Genomic DNA, 23,319 nt, shown 5'->3' with positions numbered 1-23,319 from the left:
CTACGCCATGAAGGATTAAGGCAGTTCTGAAGGCAAAAAAGGGTCCAACTCGATACTAGTAAGATGTTTCTAATAAAGTGGGCGGTGAGTATATGTGTGTATATTTTTTATAATAAGAGAACCATCAATTTTCTGATATGTTGTTAATTAACTAAAAATATAACTTTAAAATACCAAGGTACTTAAAGTATATATATTTTAAAAATTAAACAACCTCAAGTCAGGACTTGTTAAAGCACTCTGCCACAAACTTGTTTTTTAATCTATTAATAACTTAATTTATTTAAACATTTTTTAATAATGAAATCACATTAAATATACTTGATAAATTGTCTTGATTTTTTTGTACATGTACTACAGATATAATAAATGCTTAAGAAATAACAGCAACCACTGGAGTTGCAAATACTTTACCTGGTACCCTAATCTAGCAGCTCTCTGTAACAGCGTCTCTCCTGCATTCTTATTGACAATCAGTCGACGGACTTCTGGAGGCACTGGACGGCTTGGAGTGGATTCAGGGATTCCCGATTTCCCAGCTGTTCCTTTTTTGCCTGACAGTGGTGAGTGTGGCGGCTTGGGAGAAGCGCAAAGAGGAGTTGGGGTTTTCTTGGCCTGTGGACCATCGTCATCTGGCACAAGGGGGCCTGTGCGTTTGCCCAAACTGCCTTTCTTAGTCTTGAGCTGAAACAGAGAGTCATGTATGAACAATGATGGGAATAACGGTGTTATGAATATACAGTGATCATTTTTTCAGTAACTAGTCATCACATAAATAATGTGCATTTCTTATGAAGCATCATGTATTTTTACACTCATTTGTTAGCCAGTTTTGGTATATATTAAATTTTCTAAACCATCTGTTATGTATTATTGTTCTATTATAGAAATTATAATATTTACCACAGAATATTAAACTTGTTTGATGCATCTCAAATTGTCCCACAGCATCAATAATATAGTATAGAATGTTTTATAATAATAATTCATTTAATGTAGTGTCCATTTTATTCAACATACAATGTATGCATGTTTTTGTAATTTAAGTAATTAATATCTCTCATTTGTACTACATATCTTTAAGTAACGTGCCTCTAATGTACAATATGTATGAGGGATGTTAGATTGAAGAGAGGGCAACTGTTACATGTGTCTCGCCTCAATAAAAAAAACAAACAGCTGTTGTGAGTAAGCTCGTTGCAGTGGAGTGCCACTAGGGGGAAGCATAAGACTAATTGAAAAGGCTATAACAGTTTAGCTGAAGTGCTCTAGTTTTGTCTGAAAGTTTGAAAAGAGGTTTGTGCTCAGGCTTCTACCTGTATACATTTTTTTTGTTGTTGCGATTAAGTGCTAAAGCTCTTATCACTAGTCCAGTTCACTGGAAGTTTATAAGTATGGGAAGAACCCTAGCTAGGCATATACCCTATTATAGCTCTGCACAAAAAGTTTGGCCAAAAGAGAAATGGTCATGCCCAACTGAGCCAGGATTCTCCCAAGGTTTTTTTTCCTTTACTTTCATCAATTGGTGAAGTTTGTTCCTCGCCACTGTCGCCGCCAACTGGCTTGCATGGTTCGGGACTTGTAGAGCTGCGCATTGATGGATTTGCTCTTTATAGTTTGGTCTTTCAGCAGTGAATTAAACCACACTGAACTGAACTAAACTGAACTTAAACTCCAAGAACTGGACTGAAACTGTTTCAATTGACTATAATCTTCTATTTTAAGCTGCTTTGACACAATCTACATTGTAAAAGCGCTATAGAAATAAAGATGAATTGAATCATTATCATTATCGAATATCAACATATGTCCACTTGTGCTGACCTTTTTCTGCTCGTCTGTGTCACATAAGTGTTTGCTTTTGAACTTCCTCTTCCCTGCGGGTTTGTCTGTGTTTGGATGTGTAGCAGGAGGACTGTCTTGTGGTCGTGTTGATCCAGAACGGGTGAAGAGTGTCCGTCTAGGACTGACGTCGGGACTGGGCACTTCGCCGGTCAGTGTGGCACTGAGACACGGGTACACACCTGTCTTCTCATCTGCAATGGTGAAGACTAATATTACAACACAAACCTTTTTATTACATCGTTTGTTAAAACTAAATCAAAATAACTATGGACAGACTGGCGTGACAATGGATGACTCGTTTTCGGTCAAAAATAAACTTCTGCTAAATAACCAAGGCATGACTATGTACTGCACACATCTGTCCACAACAGTTAAGGAATAGTAACAGTTTTTAAAACAAATCCCCTCTGCTCAATAAAGCTGTATTTGTTTTAGATAAATGCACTAATACATGCTAGGGTTGCACAGTTTACCAGTACTATGATAGTATTTGAATAGTCTGCGGAGCTCTTTAAGGTTGCAAGTTTTCTAATGTTTTCTGACATGTCAAACGCACACCTCCAACGGTTCATTTCTGTTCCTGTCAATATGATTTAGTAGCTACAACAACTGCAACAATCTCTTAAAGAACGACTCACAAAGTGACATTTTAAATTACTTTGCATTGTTAATAATAATTGTTGGATTTTTTTTATTACTGATAAGACGGAATAAAAAAAAAAAGATGAAAATCCCAAAACAGCAAAAAGAAACATTAAAACAATGTTTGACCACTTTAAATACTGTAGCCTAATTTTGTTGGAAAAATGCTCTTTTTGTAACAAATTTTGTTTGGTATATTTTGTATGTTTATTTTAACGTATTTTTGTTGGCTAGTTATCTACAAAATAAACAAAAAGAATGAATACATTTTAGGTAAAGTGACGTGCAAATAATACTTTTTTTAATAATAGAATTATTAATAATATTCAAGATTATAACATGTAAAATAAAGTATTTCTTACAATTTACTTTATATTTGAGTTCTGAATTACAGTATCGCAATACTATTTGGTATCGTGACACTTCTGCTGGTATAGTATCGTACAATAAATTAATGGTATCGCGACAACCCTAATACATGCAATTAAAGGTGTTGAAGTTGTCTTTTTTTGTTGTGCTGGTTGAAAATCTCTTTACACTTCAATAATAATGATTAAAGTAAATGATCTAAATGTATTTATATGTATTTTTATATTATGGTTAAGTCATAAGACTAAAAAAATGTTCATCCAATTAAAATTTGTTGGGAAAACATTTTCTATAATTCTGATAAGTAGCCCAAACCGTCTGTCGACAAATGTAGATTTGTTCGCGCAGATCCACTGATGCACACGCGCAACATTCGCCTGTACGAGAATGTTGGATGTGAAAAACAAATGCTGAATCAAAAAATTTTAAAATCCTTAATCAATATTGGAGTTACTTTTGCACGTTGGAGGAAGGATGACACCATGGCTGAAGTATTTCTTTTAGACAGGTCATGTTCTGTTTTAAAAATATTTTAGTCACGAAAAACTTATTTTGATTTTTCTGTTACGAATGGGTTATATGCACAAAAGTGTTGCTCAGCCACTGAAATCTTCCGGCGAAAGATTGATGTGGCTATTTTCAATTTCAACTGACCTTTTACAGCATCGATAATGTAGATTTGTATTTAGTTTTACAACAAAACATCAGGAAATAACACTATTCCGCCTAGCCTGCTTTACTGGGCTGAAATTGGTTTATATTCACAATGGTTCATTTTTAAACAATGACAACCTGTGATGCGCCCCCTATATTATTGACCATGCTACTCTAAATATTCAGTCTGAAATTACATGCAAGTATGGCTTAGTAATAAGTATAATTCCCGCATGCCGCTGGCCTACCACTAAGCATACAGTTGACACTTTAGGACAAATCGCGTAAGAGAGACCAGCGATCCTTGCATGCATGAATTATTGCTTATAACAAGTTTTACTTGCTACAAAACTGAAAACATGCTAGATATAATACAGTTTTTCATTCGGAATTAGAATATTATAAATATGGATGATCCGATCAGGATTTTTGGAGCCAATACCGAGTCTGAAGCTTTAAGGTTTATAAAACATTGCATAAAGCAAATTCGCCTCAAAGTGGAGCTTTCTCCTTTCCAAAAAGGAATAAAGGATGTTGCACATAATCCTTTGAACATGTCTCTAATAACTATTTAGTGTGTAATGGCCAGAATCAGCTTCATAGAAAAAATAAAGTAAACAGATAAAAAAATTGGTAAGAAAAATGACTAACAATGCAATTTATAAACATTGCAAGTGATGGAGGAATAATTCAACATGCCTCAATGAAGAAAAAGTATGGAGCGCATTTTTGATGCAAAAGTTAAAATGCACCTTTCTCGACTTAACTTGCGACTCAGTTCATGTGATCGGGCAGATATGCAAGTACCGATCAAAAAATGTGATTATCGATTGGAGCATCCCTAACTATAAAATACTATAAGGGTTTTCTAACTGAAAAATGCAAATGAAATGATCTAGTCGGTCTCTGTCATCTTTAATATGTGCCCTCGTGATATCAGGAGGCGTGGCTTTGGACGGCAGGGGAGGGATTGTGTTTATAAGGTATTATGCTAACCGGTTAGCATTTAGGCAGATCACCTACTGCATCTTTAAAAATTATTTTGTTCTATTGAAATGATCTGTTCTCTATGTGAAAATATTATAAAATATAATTTATTCATATAATTCCTACGAGGCTTATTTTCAGTATTACTACTTCAATACTCCCATCATACTTGAGAATCATTCTAATGATTTAGATAAAATCACCTGATCATTTGTAGGTATATTATTATTATTATTGATCATTAATAGTAATGCCTATTATTTCTGCTTCATGTCTCTGTAGAATCTGTGATACATTTTACTTTTAAGGATTATCTGAGAAAAAAAGTCAAAATAACAATTTATTTTAAAGTCTTTCATAACTTTATTAATCTTTGCTGTTATTTAGATCGATTTAATCTATCCTTGAATAAAAATAAAATATATTTTATATATAATAAAATATATAAAATATACTTTTAAAACATTAAAGTTTAAATACGGATAATAATGTAAATTGTTTCCTGTGCAGCAAATCAGCATTTAGAAAGATTTATAAGAATACATGAAACTGATGATTATTTTATGAAATTATGGTGAAAATTCAACTTTAAATCACAGGAATACATTATAAAACATATTAAGATTAAACAAGTTATTTAAAGTTAAACAATATTTCACAATAATACTGCTTTTGCAATTTTTTTTATAAAATAAATACAGTGTTGGTGAGCAGAAGAGACATCTTTCAAAAATATTTTCAAATATTAATTATTATTTTTATTATTATTATATTACTTAATATTATATCAAACCTCTGAATAACAGTTTATACCCAACTCAAAACAAAACTACATTTACCCCGCAGAGGAGATATCCAAACATTCTATGGCCTTCAAACCATTGGTAACACCTACAACATCCAGAAACTGGACACTCCTATTTTAGTAAACACTACACAGATCCTATTACCAGTGTGTGAAATTCATCCTCCGCTAACAAAGACACTGTTATATTTTTGTGTGTTTTTTAAAGTCTGAATTGTGCCAGATTTGCTCTCAAACAGGACAATCATTAAACATTTATTTCAATTACACTACTCTTAATTACAGCCCGAGGACTAAATATCAAATCAAAGACAGAACGGCGTCCTCAGCAAAATGTTCAAGCCTCAGACATCTTTACTCACTCGTGGCCTCACCATCTTCCACGCCCAGCTTCTCCTCCTCTCCATCTGCCACCTTATCCTTCTCGGTGATGTATTCCCCGTTCTGATATTTACGATTCTTGCAGCGTTTCCTTTTCTTTATTGAAGAGGTGTCTCCACCCTCTGTGGGCCTGTCCTTGTCCGCATCCACCTCCTCGGGCAGAGGATTGATTCGGGGCCTGCCGCGCGGCCGCCGCACTGGTACAGGCGGCGGGGTGGAAGGGGGATCGAGGGGGGGTGGAGTAGGTGGAGTGGCGAAGCTCCAGTCTCGGAGCAACGCTTCATCAGTCCGTCTGCGCCCTCGCCTCAGTCGCGGAGAGGCCTCCTCCTGGGAATCTGATTCCTTACTAGGCCAGCCTGGACTGCTGAGAGAGCCCGAGTCTCTGTCAACCTGAGGACTTCTGCATGGACTGCTTTCTGAATCTGAGAGAAACATTGAGGAATGATCTATAGGGAATACTTGCATATGACAAAAGAAGCATCTTTTTGATGGACTGATTCAACCAAAAAAGTCAATTTGGTCATTTTTGTGACCTGTACGTTGATGTATTGTGGTAGAACCTTTTACACAAGTCTTTTTTCATGCTGACCACAGCTATTTAAGAGACATTTCATGCAAACATTTTAATTTGCACTTAATTTACTCACCCTCAGGCCATTCCAGATGTGAGACAAAAATCGCTAAATAACTCATTTGTTGCATAAATCATTTGTAAATAAAGCGGCATTTCCATCCAATGAGTCAAAGAGAACAAAATCGCCACCTACTGATTGACTGGAGCCTAATAAAAAATAAATAGGTAAAAATTTGCTGCATTAGGAAAAGCCACTGAGAGACTTTTTTATTGTAAAACATTACCTGCGCCTCTGAAGACAAAACGCAATGAACATGCAGTGGCTTTTGGAGGCATAAGAAGCTCTTTGGGAGTGTTCTGGAGGTAATAATACAAATAGGGCTGGGTAATTAATCGAAAGATCTAAAGCGCTAATCTAAATTGACATTCAGAACCTATAATTGATAATTGAAATTGCATTTTCGGTTATTTTTTTCAGCTACTTTCCCTACCTCATGTGGTCATGTGATCCTGGTCCGTTAAGGCTGATTTATACTTCTGCATCGAAAACACGGGTAGGGTACGGCGCAGCATTCGCACTGTTCGAAATAGCAGCGTTTGGACACCTCTCACAAAATGTAAGTACACCGCACTACATTGACGATGATTGGAAGCTGTGCCAGAAAAGCCCCAAGATGGCATATTTTCCATTACAAAAAACTATTATTTGTTTACAGAAGATTCAAGAAATGCACTATTTAAATTTTTATTTACAGGATATACAAGAGTTATTTTATTTAGTAGAGATACTGCTTATTTTCTACTTTTAATATAAAAACATTCCAAAAGTACAAGCTATTTTCACTTTTTTAAAAGAAAAAAGAAACTGTTTATTTAAGGCAATATGTTTTAATTTCAGTTGTTCAACGTTGATGTTCAATATAGTCATAGATAGTAGATAGTTTGTGTTTCCTACAATTATTTTAAAATCAAGTAAAGCACCCTTCATTCAGAAATCTCTCACTTGTAATATGTGAGCATATTTACTGTACAAAACTTGTCAGTGAACTATGAGGGCAAAAAAATAAAATAAATTAATAAAATTAATCGTAATCCAGTTAAAACATTCAATTAATTGAGATTTTCATTTTAGGCCAAATCGCCCAGCCCTAATTCAAAACCCATTTGACAGACTTAGGCTAAAGCATTTTAGAATGACCAAAACAACGTTTCAGGGTTTAGAATAGGGCTGCACGATACTGGTAAAAAACTGACATTGCAATATTTTATGTTTCTGCAATACATATAGCGATATTAAGTATAAATTTTACCAGATGAAATAAATAGCTCTGTCTGGAAAGAATTCATAAAATTAGATTAAATGAGATGATTTTGTAGGAGGGTGATAAGTACAATAGAACAAAGATTCAAATGAAGTAAGCCATAATTTATGGTTGTCTGGGAGCCTAGCAGTATTCAGGCACAAACTGAATAATCAAATGTAAAACAACACTATAATAGTTCATGTGTTTTATGCACATAAATAAAATTTATTACATTTCTTGTGCCTAAATGATTTAAAGTTGCTTGAAATGCTCACAGTCACATGCCTTAAATACACAGGCGGATGATAAAGTAACTGATAAATTAATGGTAGAAATTTGCAAAAACTCGAATGATGTATGGCTTGAACTCCGGTTCCTGTTCAGCAAAAATAGCATAATCCTGCGATGTGACTATTGCGGATACACTTATGACTGTAAAAAAATATGGACGACGCGACAGCCCTTTTCCCATTGAACGCCTTGAGGGCAAAACGCCTGCTTGATGGGCACAAACTGTCGCAAAAGACTGCTGAAATTGGAGCCTGGACATGCGCAGAAGGACTGTCTGATGGAGCCAGAGGAGGAGCTGCGGAATTGAGCTTCGCACCAAACGCTTGATGTAAAATCAACCACGGCCCCCAAACTTCTCACTTGACCGCCGGTATCTGGACTATAACAAAGGCTCGCTGATGTAAATATAAACACTTGCGTTTAAAAACACAGAATAATATACGGTTAAAAAACGGTGTGATGTAAGCTGTTATGTTAATAAAAACAATACATGTTGGACTACAGAAATAAATGATCTTTTATACACTCTAGCCTCAGTTAGACTAATATGAGCACAAATAATATATTTTCTTATAACAGGGTTGTTGGTATTTGTCATGTTCATAGGGGTAGAAATAACACTTGTAAAATATGAACAATAACATATAAAGAACACATACATTTTTAGAAAGGTTTTAATATTTAATTAGCAACCAACAGAACCCAATAGCCTACACACCATAGATAACGATTTATCATGCGGGACTAATCGTGCGTTTAAATGATAAATACAGCAAAATTTCCAAATATCAAAAGGATATTTACACATCCCAACCCTGCAATTTGTCAATTTGTGCAAATTTTTTTTTGCAGTATTAATACAATATCCATCAGCTGCTGCAACACCGCTAGTATATTGTTTGTTGATTTTCGCTTGAATTGTTTATTTATTTTATTTTTTTGCCCCCGTTTTCATTTGGTTTATTCGATGCCTTCATTATATCTGGCAAAGAGGAATTTACATAAATTTTAATGTTTAGGAGTTTTTAAATAAAACGCCAACAGAATGTAAATAAATAATAGGCTGTCTAACATTTACAGCTCTATTATATAAGATTCGGTATCAAGAACCTTGTAATATTTTATAACAGCATTACTCAATAATGTGCCGAAACTCAAAATGCAGAGACGTCCTGTAAATCAAGTTTAAATAACCTTACAGGAGATCAATGTGGAGATCAGCTAACACTAGCTTTGTCCTCCTAATTATTATTTAGACACATAAAGAGAATTACTGCTAACGATCACCTGTATTTTCCCCGTTCTTAAGTTAGTTTACTTTATTGTTCAGTTTTATTGTTATTATTAGACTGAAATTCTTAATTCTTGTGCACTACAAAATTTATTCAATTTTATTATAATTTAATACTTGTGCAATCGATACAGGTTTATTGTTATTTATTTTTTCCTTTTTTTAAATTATTTTAGTAGTTATCACAGATGATTATGATAAAAAAAATCTTCATTGATAATGTGGTACAGAAAGAAAATAACAACTTGCCAGAGGAAATAACAACAAAATTCCATGTTCTCTTTTAGCTCATAACCCCCAAAAAGAGAACATCAAAAAGTGTAATTGTATACTTAACTTAGGGTGCTTTCACACCTCTGAATTGATTCTTTTGTTCCAAAAATAGGGATTAATTGTTACAATGTCTATTTTAGTTCTTGGTGAGGTTCTTTTTCACACGGCAAAGTTTATAAATAAACCAAATAAGCTAAAACAAGTCAGGAGTGTATAAACTCTCCATAACATTGGTCAGAGTTTCAGGGTTTATTTTTCATAGTCTGCTCAGCTGTCATGCTTCCTGATTTTAATTTATGCCAATGGGCAATAAGACATTATAAACGAAAAGCGATGCTTTAATTTTGAATATTGATACCCACAGACATCGTCAGCAAATATAAATCAGAGGTAAGATTTTCTCATACAGAGCAGTTGGAGGAATAACAGATAAACCAAGACTGCTGTTCAGTCAATTTTCCTAACGGATAAACAGCTCTCGTTAATAGTTCAGCATGCTTTCACTTTCGTATTTAACATGAAACGCACATTACCCGTAGGAATGACATCCAGGCTAATAATTCTCTCTCCCTATAGCCATATAAAAACATGTGTGTATAGACTTTCCTGTCACAAAATGCGGCGAAAACACCTACACGACGGTAATTGTTTGACTGCGCTGTTAATATGTCTGTACTGCACTTTAATAATGCGACTAAAATTGGCATACTCTACATGTTTTAATTCGATTTGTTTAGTTCGTTTACAACTTTAGTCAGATTAAAGGTAATCAAAAAAAAAAAAAAAAGAAAAATCGCTGTTCAAAAGCCAGACTCTTAATCAGAGTATTGTCTTAATCATATTAAAATCAAATTATTGGCGTCCATGTAAACGCACTTATTGTCACTTTGACCCATTGTAGAAAGACCTGCATGAATGTATATATTTTTACCACAGAAGGTTTGGATTAACATAAGGGTGAGTAAATGATGACCAACGTGTCCTTTTTGGATGAGCTATTACTGGCTCAGTACCTATTTTGTTTGAGTCGGTGTGCTCCACATTAGCCGGACAGCTTTTCCCTTTGCGAGTCTTTCCCCCTGCTTTGGGGCCTGGGCCTGTTCCATCTTTCAGTACACTTTTTCCCACTCCAGGCAACACATCTTTCTTCTGCTGAAATACAACATGTAGTGAACAAAATCATAACAGAACATCTGGTCTTTCAATATTTGTAATTCAGATAAATGGCTATTTAAGTAAAGCAGTAACTTCACAGGAAAACCTAATTGTCTATAAACCCATCAACGGCTCGTCATGGTAATGCCATCATCTCTCACACCGAGGACTCACGCAGCTCATTTGCACAGCAGAATGCATGTCACTAGGCTACTCCCAAAATAATCTCACAAGAACTATTCAAATTTCCCTCCAGAATTCACAGACGTAGCCACATTGTGTAGCTCTAAATACTGGTTACATTTTTTTTAAATAATACTCTAGGAAAGGCAATGTGGCCAAAAATAATACCCTGATTCTGAAAGGTGTTCTTACCTTTATATTTTTACCCTAATATCATTTACCAAGTTCACAGAAAAAAGTGGCTTCTACACAAATTTTCCTTCAGCTTAGTCCCTTATATATCAGGGGTCGCCACAGTGGAATTAACCACCAACTATTCTAGCATAAGTGTTATGCAGCGGATGCCCTTCCAGCAGCAACCCATCACTGGGAAACACCCATACACTCTCATATGCATACATTTGGGCCAATTTTGTTCATCCAATTCATCCTAACCCTAAACAGAGCAACCGGAGGAAACCCACACCAACAAGGGAAGAACATGCAAATTCTTTAAAATAAAGACTTTCTTACTGTGAGGCGACATTCCTTTTCATTTAGAACCCCATATGAACAATTATTTCTTTTTAGCAACTTTGTTTCCCATTAAAATATTTTCTGGATTCTGTGTTTTATGATTTGGTATTAATTTACTGTCAAATTGGTGTTTAATGAAATAATAAAACGTCAACAACTGAGTCAATCTTAAGCACCGCTTTTAAAATACTTGTCAGAAAAGATGTTGCATAAACTGAACTTTATAAATTAAAACTGGTGAAAAACTGGTTGTGCTACTGATGCACCAAATTTTTAGCCTCAGGAAATCATCTAAAGCTTAGCTGAAGTTCCCTTAAGCCAGTGGTTCTTAATTCCACTGCCCTGCACATTTTTACATCTCCCTAAAGCTGCGGTCGCACTAGAGTTTGGCCTTGCAAAATTCTGTAGTATGGCGCCGTGAAAAGGGGCGGGATTAAACATGATGATTAGACATTTAAAAGGCGAGGGATTGGTTCATATTTATGTCTGCTCAGAGATTTTACAGGTCAGAATTCACCAAGCTTGAACTTTGCAAAGCTGCAAACTGCGAAACTTGCCGCACGAGCTCTCGTTTCCGGTCTGACACGTTCGTGTGAGTAAAAATGGAAGTACATGGAGAGAAAAGTCCAGTGTGACCGCAGCTTTATTTGACACACAAAGATCAGTTCATGGATCTCTCTTAACGAGCTGATGATCTGAATCTGGTGTGCTAAGTAATAATGACATAAGCTGCGTCCAAAATGGCACACTATACATTATGCACTATGTACTTATGCACTTACACACTCAACAGTATAGTACATGTATGTAGTGTCGTCCCAGATGGCACACTTATATTTTTTTTACTAAACGGAAATACAAACCGTTTCCCTGATGACGTTTGACGGTTGCCAAATAAGTGAAATAAACAACCGAATTATCAAATAATACCTGCCGTGAGTATTATCGCATTCACCATCTGGAGGCGCTATAACCACTCTCGTAGGAGAATTTTGCTTTCACCATCTAAAATAAATAGTTATCCAACATATGCGCCCGATAGCTCTGCCCATTCCGCTACGTGAGCAAACCTGCAGTCGTTGAGTGCGTGAAGTGTCCATCATTCCACATTTCATTTTACCGGCTGAATGAGTGCATCGTCCAGGTAATTAAAGTGCACTTATTATTTTAGTTTTCAGTGTGAACGCACTACTTAAACTATTTATACTACAAAATGGCGTCGAATAGTGCATAAGTATGCGATTTGGGATGCAGCTATACAAAATGTGTAGGACAGGGGGGCCTGGTATTGAGGACTGGAATTGAGAACCACTGTCCACTGCCTTAAGAAATAAGCTGCATCCCAAATGGCACACTATCCACTATGAACTTATGCACTATGTACTTATGCACTTACGCACTAAACAGCATAGTATCTGTATGTAGTGTCGTCCCAAATGGAACACTAATGTTTTTTTATTAAGAGGAAATTTAAACCGTTTCCCAGACGACTTTGACGGTTTCCAAATTAGTGAACTAAACGATCAAACTACCAAATAATATCAGAAACCAGTCCGCTTAACATGCAGAGAGGACATTTCTATGTAGTATACTTGTTACTGCTGCTTGTAATAATGCAACTGTGTTGTCATGGCAACACTGGTAAAATGGTGTCTCTCAACTCATGTACTGTCAATAAAAATAATTATTAAAAATATTGGTTAGTTTTCAGCCCAGTGCATGCAATTTTTTTTTATTTTTACTGAACTTTCATTTCAGTGCATCACAGGGTTGTACAATTATTTATTAATTATTTTTAATAATATTATTGCTTTAAAAAAAATTACAATTGCTTACAATTGTAGTGTATTTGTGGTAGTACCATGATGGTGGTAGTATATTGACTTTATTCTTCATTTACGCGCAAAAAGCAGCCATTGGAATTTATTTGGCTTGAGACTTCCAATCTCATTCACTTCCACTGATTTTTCAGAAAACAGCTGGTTCAGCTGCTTAATGTTGCAAACTGGTATTTTCTTATTATATTATTCTCATTTTTATGTGTAGTCATGAACATAATTGTTTGTAAAGCGAGTAGTTTGACCGATTTCTGACATTTATTATTCCTAGTCATTTCTCCCATAGGCGACTGAATTGAAATTTCTACACTTCCACATCGCAAAATACAGTCAATATTTCTGCTGTGCAATAGGCTGCTGGAATATATTAAAATATCTAAACAAAAAGTAACAGTAACATGTACCCATATACAATAATTGATTCTTCCCAAGACTCAAACTAAAAATATAATATAATTAAAGTCAAACATCTTTGCAAATACAATGCTTTCAGAAACAGTACAGCCACATGACTTAAACGATGTATGCGCTAACATTAAACTAGCATGATAAAACTCTTTCCACAAGAAAAGCTGAAGAAAAAACACCCACAGAGATTACATGGCAACTCACAGCAAGAATAACTCCTCCAGCAATAAAAGGGCACAATTTAGGCAGATGAAATGTTAAAAATACAAAGAATTAATTCAATTAGAATATTACCAAAACTAAGAGCTTTCCATTTCTGAGGAGTCTCATCCACTCTAAGACCAAACTGACTGACAAATCAAAAAGAAGATCTGTGGTAATAGATACTATCAATATAGACTTATTAATAACCCACAACAGTCCTTTAAAGTAAAAGTGCCAAAACGTACTAAAAAGAGTCAAAAATCAAACATGACAGAACCATGGCCAAAATTAAATGCTGCATTATATTTCCAATTTATTTTTAAATATGGCATGGCAGGCCAAAGAAATGTTCTTCAGGGGCCAATGTTGGACAGCGTGGCCTGGTTTGGGCATCTCTGCTTTACACTTCTTGACATTAAGCTGCACGGAAAATGAGGCATGGTGATACAGAATCTTCAAATGTGGCTCATTCAACCATATGATCTGAACTAGGGTTGGTACGATACTCCGTAACAAAACTTCAATATTAATTGATACCGAATTCCAGTATTGTGGCAACCCTAATCTGAATAAACTGTTTGTTATTAGCTCTACCTCTTGACTCTGTTTTTGCTCAAAAGGTGTTTTTTTTATTTACACCTTTTGCATATTTTCCATTTATAACTTGAAGAAATAAAGTACCTATAATTTTACAAGTATGCAATTGACTGGATGATAAATACAGACATTATCATATGACGATCTTTTGCCTGAATGTTCAGGAGAATTTCTCAAGACATAAAATTACTCATGCTATGATACCAGATTCTGGCCACACTCGCAGCATTAAACTAAATAATCCGCTTGTTAAGTGATGACGTGTTTGTGACGTATGTATACTTTTTCCGGGTCCAAGCCGCCACTCATTTGAGTGGAGAAATCATTCGTTTATGATCACGTTTTATTTCTATCACACATTAAAGTTAATTTTATATAAATTCATAGTGTACACAACAATCTCTGGGCTTGCTGCATAACAAATACCAACATTTTAACAATTTATAAAAAATTAATCACTTTCTGGCCATCGGATATTAGGCATGGACATGTATACTGTGATCGTGATTTTCGAAAGCATTAAATCGCTTTGTAAATGTTTTTTATTACCATTCATGAGTCTCCCCATTCAGTTGAATAGAGCGCTTGGACCCGGAAGCCACTTCGCGTGACGTCACACTTAACAAGCGGATAGTTAGTCATGGCTTATTATTGCACACACCATAATTAAAAAGTACACACTAAAGTAAGAACAACTTACCTTTTTATGAGAGAGGCCTTGCTTGACTGATGGACTGTCTTTATCTTTTTGTTTCCTAGGTGCAGTCTTTTTTTGCACTTCAGAAGGTGTTTTCTCCTTGGCATGCTTTTTTAGGTTCTTTTGTTTTATGATGGATACTTTTCCTTTGGAAGGTATCTCCTCTTTGGCTCCATTTATTTTTGCCTCTCCTTCTACTTCTACAGTGTTGCTCTGAAGGAGCGATAAGGCTATCCCTTCTACTTTAACATGAGAAGAAATCTTCCTCTCTGATGCCTTCTCTTTTGCGGTCTCATCCTCTAAATGTTGCACCAATTTCCTTTCTTTCCACTCTACTTTAATACTGGGTGAACTTCTTTTACTTGGGGTACTAGATTTAATTTTTTGTCTACTATCAGATGATTGATTTTCTGTCTGTTTTGTCTGTTTCTCCCGTCCCTTATCCTTGGGCACAGGAACGGTTGTGATTTCTGGTCTGTTTAAAGCTGCTGTGGAGTCTGTTTGTGGAGAGGTTCTGTCCGTCTTAATGACCTGTCCTTCTATGGTCCTGAATGGGGGAGAACCAGCTGTGAGGGTCTGTTGCAACGTGGAGTCCTGACACCTGTTCTGGATGCTGACTACCTCAGGCCTCTTGGACCCCACAGAAGACAGATTACAGTAGTTCTCACCAGTAAGAGCAGTGGTCTCAAGAGTTTTCTGCTTCACTATCGACTCCAGGTTCGACAGGGGGGATTTGGCCTTTTCCCACTTTTCATCCTCTACTTTTGTTGGGCTTAAATGAGAGTTATGGAAAAGGGCTCTCTCACAACTGAGGGTGCTCTTAGTCTTTGGGGCTTGAGTCTGACTTGGCTTCTTCTGCAGGGATGCTCCTTGGGAATGAACACAAGGTGGTTGCCATAAGGATTTAACTGGAGGTGTAAACAAGGTGCCTCCTTTTCCACCAACAGACTTTCGGTGGGGCTGTGAATTTACTGTAGCACATAATTGGGTGGATAAAAAACCTTGTTGAGTACCTGTTGAAAGCTTTCCACTTTTATTATGCTGGGAACCTTTAACAGCAAACTGAGCTTTCCTTTCTCTACAGACTGGCTGCTCTCCTTGGTCAATGATAGAGATGGTTTCCTGTTTGGCAAATGTCTGAAGATCTTCTACAAAAGCAGCACCTTTTCCATCTTTGCTACGCAAAGTAGATGCTAGAATGGGGCTTGCCACACCTACATATGTACCCGGGAGATTATTCAAGGAACCGGAAGATGAGCTTTTGACCCAGGATGTGTTAGGTTCTAGAGCATGGTGATTAGTTAGTTTAGAAGATGACTTCTGGGTTGCACCATTTCTCTGAGTGTCAAATGTACTAGATGACCCATGAAAAGAAGCAGAATGAATCTTTTTGGAACCTGTAATATTTTTCTGATGAGCCTCAACAGAATGATGTTCCGTGGCCACTGATGGGTTGTTCTGAGTGTCTTTAATGCTTTTTTGTCGCTTGGACTTTGCAGACAGATCAAGGGGCACGTCCCTTGGTTCAACAGGGCAGGAAACATTGAGCTCCTCTGGAGTGGACAGAGTTTTTGGTTTCAGATATGCCAACGAAGTCTTTTCTGCACCTCTGAAAGTCGAGCCTTTTTCTACAAGGCTAAGTAACCGGCTTTGAGTCGTAATATTTGCCAGAGCTGGGCTGCAGCAGATGGCAGCAGTGGGAGAAATGGTGTAACGGGTTGGTGGAGCCGAGCCCTGCGTAGCTTGCTGTACTGGAAGGGCTAAAGCTGGAGCTGCTACTGAAGACATTGCGCCTTTATGCTCAACTCTAGCCTGAAAGCCCTTAGACAAAGAGTCACACCTGACTTTGGATCCTGAAGACGGATGCTTTTTCTCAGCACCAGGTCCTCTTCCTACAGAAAAGTGATACGGGTATGTTTTGAGCATAGGTGTAGTGCTAGAACAAGAGCTTTGTGCAGGGCAGTCCTTTTGAAACTGGCTAGCAGTGGCTTCTCTCAGGGCAGCTATCTGACCTAACCCGGGTGGCAATGTGATCTTACAAAGAGGAGAAGAAAAATTGGAGGGGGGAAGGAAAGCAACAGGCTGGCCAGGTTTAAACAGTGTGGAGCACTGGAAACCTAAAGGAACACTTATCACAGGCTGGGTGGGAGCTGGTGCGTTAGTCTTCTTGTTTAGGTTTATATTAGAGTGAACAGAGTTCACAGGGTCCTCTGTGGTGACCTTTTTACCACAAGGCCACTGGTGAGTGGAGAAGATGCCAGCCCCATCAATCTTGCCTTTGGAAACCTCAATCCGATCAGGTAGGGGTGTGTTCACGGGATCAGTGCTGAACACATTGCTGTGAGGTTGAGAAGGGGGGACTTGTGGGCAATGATTTGAATTGCTGGTTTCTGAGCAGACGTCGGGCGTTTTGCAGTCTGTTGTCACCCTCAGTTTATTCTGCTGACTCTGAGGTACGTCACCTCTAAGTTCCAGAGGTAGTGTCTGCTGTGGATTCCCAACCATGCTCTCAGACACCTGGGTAGGGGCACTGCTCTCTCTGCTCACCGTCCCTCCATCCCCTACATTCATTGGTGAGGGATCCACCTGAGCAGGAAAGAGGGGAGATAAGTTTGACTTAGGGGGAAAGTAAAATAAAAATCATTAAAGAGACTGATAAATGATGTTACCTGCATAGGCCTTTTCTCAGCACATTACTTGGAGTGTGTGGACAAGTGACTTTTTAGGGGATTCTCCTCTGGTTAGTGTGAAGTTCTGTAGTAAAAATAGATAATAATCAGCTTTAAAAGAAAGGTTGCAAACAAGTACATGGAATTATTTTAAAAGACGATAAATTTGGAGCATAAAGCATTACATAATTTTAAACTAAAAATAAATATTTACTCAATCTACTATTATATTTTAACAGCATAATTATTAACGTAGTCTGACCTTTTTTAAACTGTTAATAATTATGCTATTAAAATATACATTTCAAGAGTTCACACTTAGCTGATGATTGATTATAAGCAAGTTTGGCATGCTGTCCCGGGAGAGAGCCCTGAGCTCAAAAGGTCCTAGAGCCCTGGGCTCCCTCCTGTTTGCAGGGCGAGAGGGGAGCCTTAAGATCTCGACAATTCCCCCATTGATAAGAGCTGATGACTAAAAATTGAATGCTATGAAGAGATATGCTGCAGGATGAGAGATTGACTGTAGTGCAAAATTCAGATTGATCAATTCACTTGTTGTGCATGTTTTTGGAATGTGGGAGGAAACCGGAGGACCCGGGGAAAACCACGCGAGCATGGGAAGAACATGCAAACTACGCACAGAAACGACCACCGGCCTGTTAAAGGACTAGAATCGGTGATGTTCTTGCTGTGAGGCAACAGTGCAAACCACTGAGCCACCGTGTCGCCTTATGGAGGGAAAGGTGAAGAGGTAGGGGTGAAAGGGGGGATTCTTTAAATCGAAGATGACTGTAGTGAAAAACCCTGGCTCTTTATAGTGGGTTAGGAATGGCCTGATTAGTGGATCATACATGCTAATGCAGATCCAGCCGTGTTCAATCATAATTACGTGAACCTCTCAAAATTAGTTTATGAATAAACTTCACTTATTTGCTAAAAGATCATTCATATTTTAAACAGAAGAAAACTAAATTAATCATGACGTTGATTGTTTACTAATTGACTTCATTATTTGTTCTTTAATATACCAATAATTAATCGCAGGAAATAAATATTGGGTGGTGTTCAGGCAAGGTCAGCTCAGACCTCATTAAATAAATCAAATGTAAAATATAGATTGCTGCCTACATTGCAAAGAGGCATTTGTACCAAGAGGAAAGTGAAGTCCTGCTGTTAGCACATTCATTAAAGCAAGTTAAGTTGGTTATACATTCACCTGACATTGATAATCCCTATTAGTAGCCCAGAATTACGTGTGGCATGCAAATTACTTTCAAGAACAATCATTTTGAGTAATATAAAACATTTTTAGTCTTCGCTTAAAATGACTTTTACCAAAAGAAGGACATAGATGAGTTTAAATCATGATTAAATAGAACATCTGCATGCTTTACATCTCTTTCCCTGTAATCTGACAAAACTGACACTCTAACCATGAGGGCACAACATCATTTCTCTTGTTACAGGCAGTGATATGAGAGGCTGGAAACTTCCTGTGAGTAACAGAGGTTTCCTTAGTCAAGATGTCACAATATCCTTCAGACCACGGCTTGTGCTGGAATAGATATTACACTTACTGCGTTCAGATTTAAATAACATGTTAAAAAAAAAAAAAAAAAAAAACAATGATCTCCTGCTCCGTATTCCAGCAATTTACATTTTTAATTACACGTTTGCGAAAGCATGCTGTCATCTGCTGGAGGAGAGACATAACTGTGAAAACGCCAAGTTTGACCAATGACACTCTCTGTGTTTGTGAGCAAGTCAATTTTGTGTATGTGAGGCGGAACTAAAACTTGGTGAAAACAAAGATACGCGAAAACCTCTGCTAAAGGGACAGTTTTTACTGCAACAGCATTCTCTTAACCCACATTGAATGGGGTGGTCCAAGTCGGCTACTTCAATTCTCCCCCTTTTAAAGAAGCAGAGCACCCAATACTCATCAGATCTTCAAACAGCACTATAAAGGGGAAAGATTCAAGTGCACATCAGGCCACAAACGCCAGAGGTTGAAGATAAAGGATGCAAAAAGTTGATGCCGGTTTTACTGCCTCATTACCTCAGTGGGACAAACTGCAGTAGATCAAGACAACATCAACAGTGCAGAAAAAGCAAAGCAACCATTAATGTGATGCTATGTCTAACACAGATTCTTCACAGGCATAAGATAAAGGCGAAGCAAGCATCTCATGTCAAGTCACAGAGAATGCATTACTAAAATGTTTACTTATAATGAGGTGGTCAAGCTGTGATTTAATCTAATTTCAATTGCTCTTGCAAAACTCCGGATCAAATCGATATGCAGGGTTCAGCCGCTTTTTGACAAACTAATATACATAACCTTTTCAGCCATGCATGATTAGTGAATAAGGATTTTTAAATAAGTTTAAAGACTGAAATAGTACATGGAATTTAAAATAACACATTTAAATCATAATTATTTATGTACAATATAAAAAAACATTAGAATATAGTATTAGCAATGCAATGCTTGAATTCACTATAGAAATGACTCACTTTATGCAAACGTTTTAAACTTAAAATAAAGTTGCACCTTGTTGCAATCGAGACGACATTATTACGATTTATCTTCAGAGATCGTGTTAATTTTAAAACATGTGCACATGAATTAACACAGCCATCACAACCAACCAATCCTAAAACCCCCGATCCCACTTGCAAACAGTAAACTCTGCTTCGCATCAGAATTCAGGTGAGCGCAGCAGCACCACGTTGTCAATACAGGTGACAGCCGTCTTAAAACATCAATTCCTTATTTTTCTGACTTAAATTGAGACCTAACTGATGTCGACACACTTAAAGTACCTGTCTGGCATAAATCGAGCCGAATAGGCCTGATGATTGGAAAGTTTAGGAGGTGTTATATGCATGATTATCCGCTGCTAAAGATAGAACTGATAATTTTCCTTGAGACATTTCTCATCTTGAGGCATCTCAATTATTGAAAAGGCAGGATCAGTGGGAGCCCGTGTTTTTCTCCAGCTCTGCTTCTTTTGAATGGGGTAACCAGCGCAATGATATACACGGAGACGAGGAAATAAGCATCGTCTCTTCTCTCTAGACTAGAGCTCAGCACACTCGCGGTCTCCCGGTCAGTCCGTCGGGGCTCCGCAGCCCGGAGCTCAAATATGCACAAAGGATGATGCAGGAAAGCAGTCGATGACCAGCCGATGTCACGTATCCTAATATTAGGACAGAGCATCGTCCTAAAACAGACCAAAATGTTTGTTCCTCCGGCCAAACCAGAGCTACCAAAATACCGTCTCACACAATGCAAGAGACTCTCAGGTGACACGAAACGCCTTGCATGCTGAAATGGGAGTCAGTGATAAATATCGCCGATGTTCAAAACACAAAAACAATCAAACGTAGGTCCCGCGAGCGGGGATTAAGCGACATTTTATATCACAGGGAAAGAACCGAGAGCCTACACGGGTCCGCGATGTGGCCAAACTAACGTTAACCGACGTGTTCGTACTGGCAAAAACTATAAAGTGACCGTTGGTTTTTCGCGAAGCGCGAGCCGAGCTATGACGTCTGAATGAGAAGTCGACACAAAACACACGCGTAGAGAAATGTCACGCGCACATTTAAGGTTGGATGAGATCTCCTTCGCGAAGAAACATCGTACTTTGGCTGTCTCTTTCTCCACACTGCCCCCGAGGAGTGTTTGGAAACTAATAAGGTCGCCGAGTTTTCCGTACGCTCCTTATTATGACCGTCACTTGTGCTGCGTGACACGCGGGGAGAGCGTTATTTCGTACGGAGCAAGGTGTACGAAACTGAAGGAGCGATTTTCAGATCCCTGCGCAGCGAAGTCTCCCCTCTACCAACTCGCTCTGCATTACTCTGCCTCGAAATGTTTCTATAGCGGAGCAGCTCCAACAATCAAACTGTTATGACATGCCACAGCCCCAGAACCGAGTCCTCCGTCTATACAGCCCCGAATAATTCCAAAAGGCAATTAGCGAGCCAAATAACGATGTCAGATTGTACAAACGTGCACCAACCCGTTTGACCGACATTTGGAAGATGTTTGCGCATCAAGATAGCGGCTTAAATCCGGTCTTCCGATCTTGTCCCTCGCAGTTCACTAATCTCGACGATTTTCGGTTCTGAAAGTCCGGGGGGGTTCGTACCGTATCTCTCTGTCTCTGGTCTGGTGGGAGAGAGAGAGGGGCAGATGGAGCCGAGCTCGTGTGGGAGTTGTAGTGCTTCGACATCCACGCCCTGACCGCGTTCGCCCTGAGAAGGGAGGAGCGAGGACTGCAGGTCCCAGCATGCACCGCGAGAATCCAGCCGCTCAAGGGGAAAGGGGATCGCAACGGTGCGCTAAACTGCAAACCCTACCCGAGTAACAAAGTGAAAATACACCCTCGCTCTCAATTAAACCGTTGCTCCGGGACGCGACACGCGAGGGTCGCCGAGCAGCACGTGCACGTTTGTATAATCTCGCCTTCAAATTCGCACACGTGGGCCGGCACGAAAAGAGTTGAGACAAACATTGCAGCGGAATTAGTAAAAAGCCTGCTGGGTCTCGAACTCTTTCAATAGAGCCACGAGACTGATGTCCACTACGGGACACCCAGGAAACGATCGCCTAGCATAGATGCACGTCAAAATCCAACGCTGCAGAATGGGCCGAGATGTTTTTATTTACATTTCTGACCTTTAATTGCGCACATTCTATATATATGTGAAGCCTTTTCCTTGGGAAAACATGCTGCATAATGCTAGATCTTTAACATGCAATAAAATAACGTGATTTTGCCAAATATGTCTTAGGTCAAGGTAAAGCATGCCTAATTAAAAATCATTTGAACTGGGATCCTCAGGTGGATTTAACCTTCCTCTCAAAAGCCCACCGCTGACCTTCACCTTTACATTATTTGTCAGGTGACAAGCAGCTGTTGCTAAATATCTCAGGAGCTTCAGTTTTATGTTTCAGAACATGCACTGGATTGTTACTAGGTTACTCTTCAGATGCTGTTGAGAAAATGTTATTGTTGTTTCTCCTGCAACACCTGTGAATCCATTGAGTAGCTGAGCGTTTTCTCTCATTTGAAGGCTAAATTGAGTTGCCTATTATAAAAACAAACTGTCATATGTTGCGTTTCAGTATTTCAAGACAACAGAACCACCTTGACATATCACCTCAAATGGATTTTCTCAGCTTGTATAGTAAAATGACCTGCAGTGTCGATCTACTTTGACATTCATGGGGAATTTAAGATTTATTTCTAATTATGCTCTTTAAAAATAATAATAAATATAAATGAAATTACGTCTGCTTTCCCTTTAACCAAAAACACAGCTATAAAGAGATAATGATGCAAGCGTTTACTCTCAAAAGACTGTCATTAAAATTAGGCCAAATTAAGAGTTCTTTCTCCTGTCATGCTTCCCTTGAAATAATCAGTCACTTTTCCAGCAGCAAGTCACAAATAATCTAAGCTTATCTTCCTTGTATCAAGACAAGACAATGAGCATGATGATAGCTAAATCAGCTGTCCAGTAGCCATTTGCTGGCTTCTTTGATCTTGAATTTAACAAGCACCCCATACTTTTCAGCCTCAGACACAGTACGCCAGACAGTGTGATTCAAGCAAACACTT

At 37.9% G+C, this 23,319-nt stretch overlaps 1 protein-coding gene across 32 annotated transcripts in view; it reads right to left on the bottom strand.

The window, feature by feature from the left end:
• Positions 1-23,319, bottom strand: part of bcorl1 (BCL6 corepressor like 1) — a 44,257-nt gene that overhangs the window by 7,853 nt on the left and 13,085 nt on the right. For 3 of the 32 annotated variants that reach the window (XM_087281915.1, XM_087281909.1, XM_087281914.1), the window contains exons 2-7: positions 17,684-17,768; positions 15,018-17,600; positions 10,430-10,568; positions 5,665-6,105; positions 1,825-2,036; positions 415-684 (exon numbers count right to left, since the gene is read on the bottom strand). In XM_087281915.1, the coding sequence (XP_087138041.1) occupies positions 415-684; positions 1,825-2,036; positions 5,665-6,105; positions 10,430-10,568; positions 15,018-17,600; positions 17,684-17,689 (3,651 nt within the window). In that variant the 5' untranslated portion in view covers positions 17,690-17,768. Of the gene's footprint in view, positions 1-414; positions 685-1,824; positions 2,037-5,664; positions 6,106-10,429; positions 10,569-15,017; positions 17,601-17,683; positions 17,769-20,509; positions 21,885-23,319 lie in introns of those variants that run through there. The other 29 variants (XM_087281931.1, XM_087281925.1, XM_087281930.1 and 26 more) reach the window with 23 other exon arrangements.

The sequence above is a fragment of the Danio rerio genome, chromosome 14, assembly GCF_052040795.2.
Source record: "Danio rerio strain M-AB ecotype USA chromosome 14, GRCz13ab, whole genome shotgun sequence".
Lineage (NCBI taxonomy): Eukaryota > Metazoa > Chordata > Actinopteri > Cypriniformes > Danionidae > Danio > Danio rerio.
Note: the sequence above shows the minus strand (reverse complement) of the source record. Positions and strands in the feature narration are given on the sequence as shown.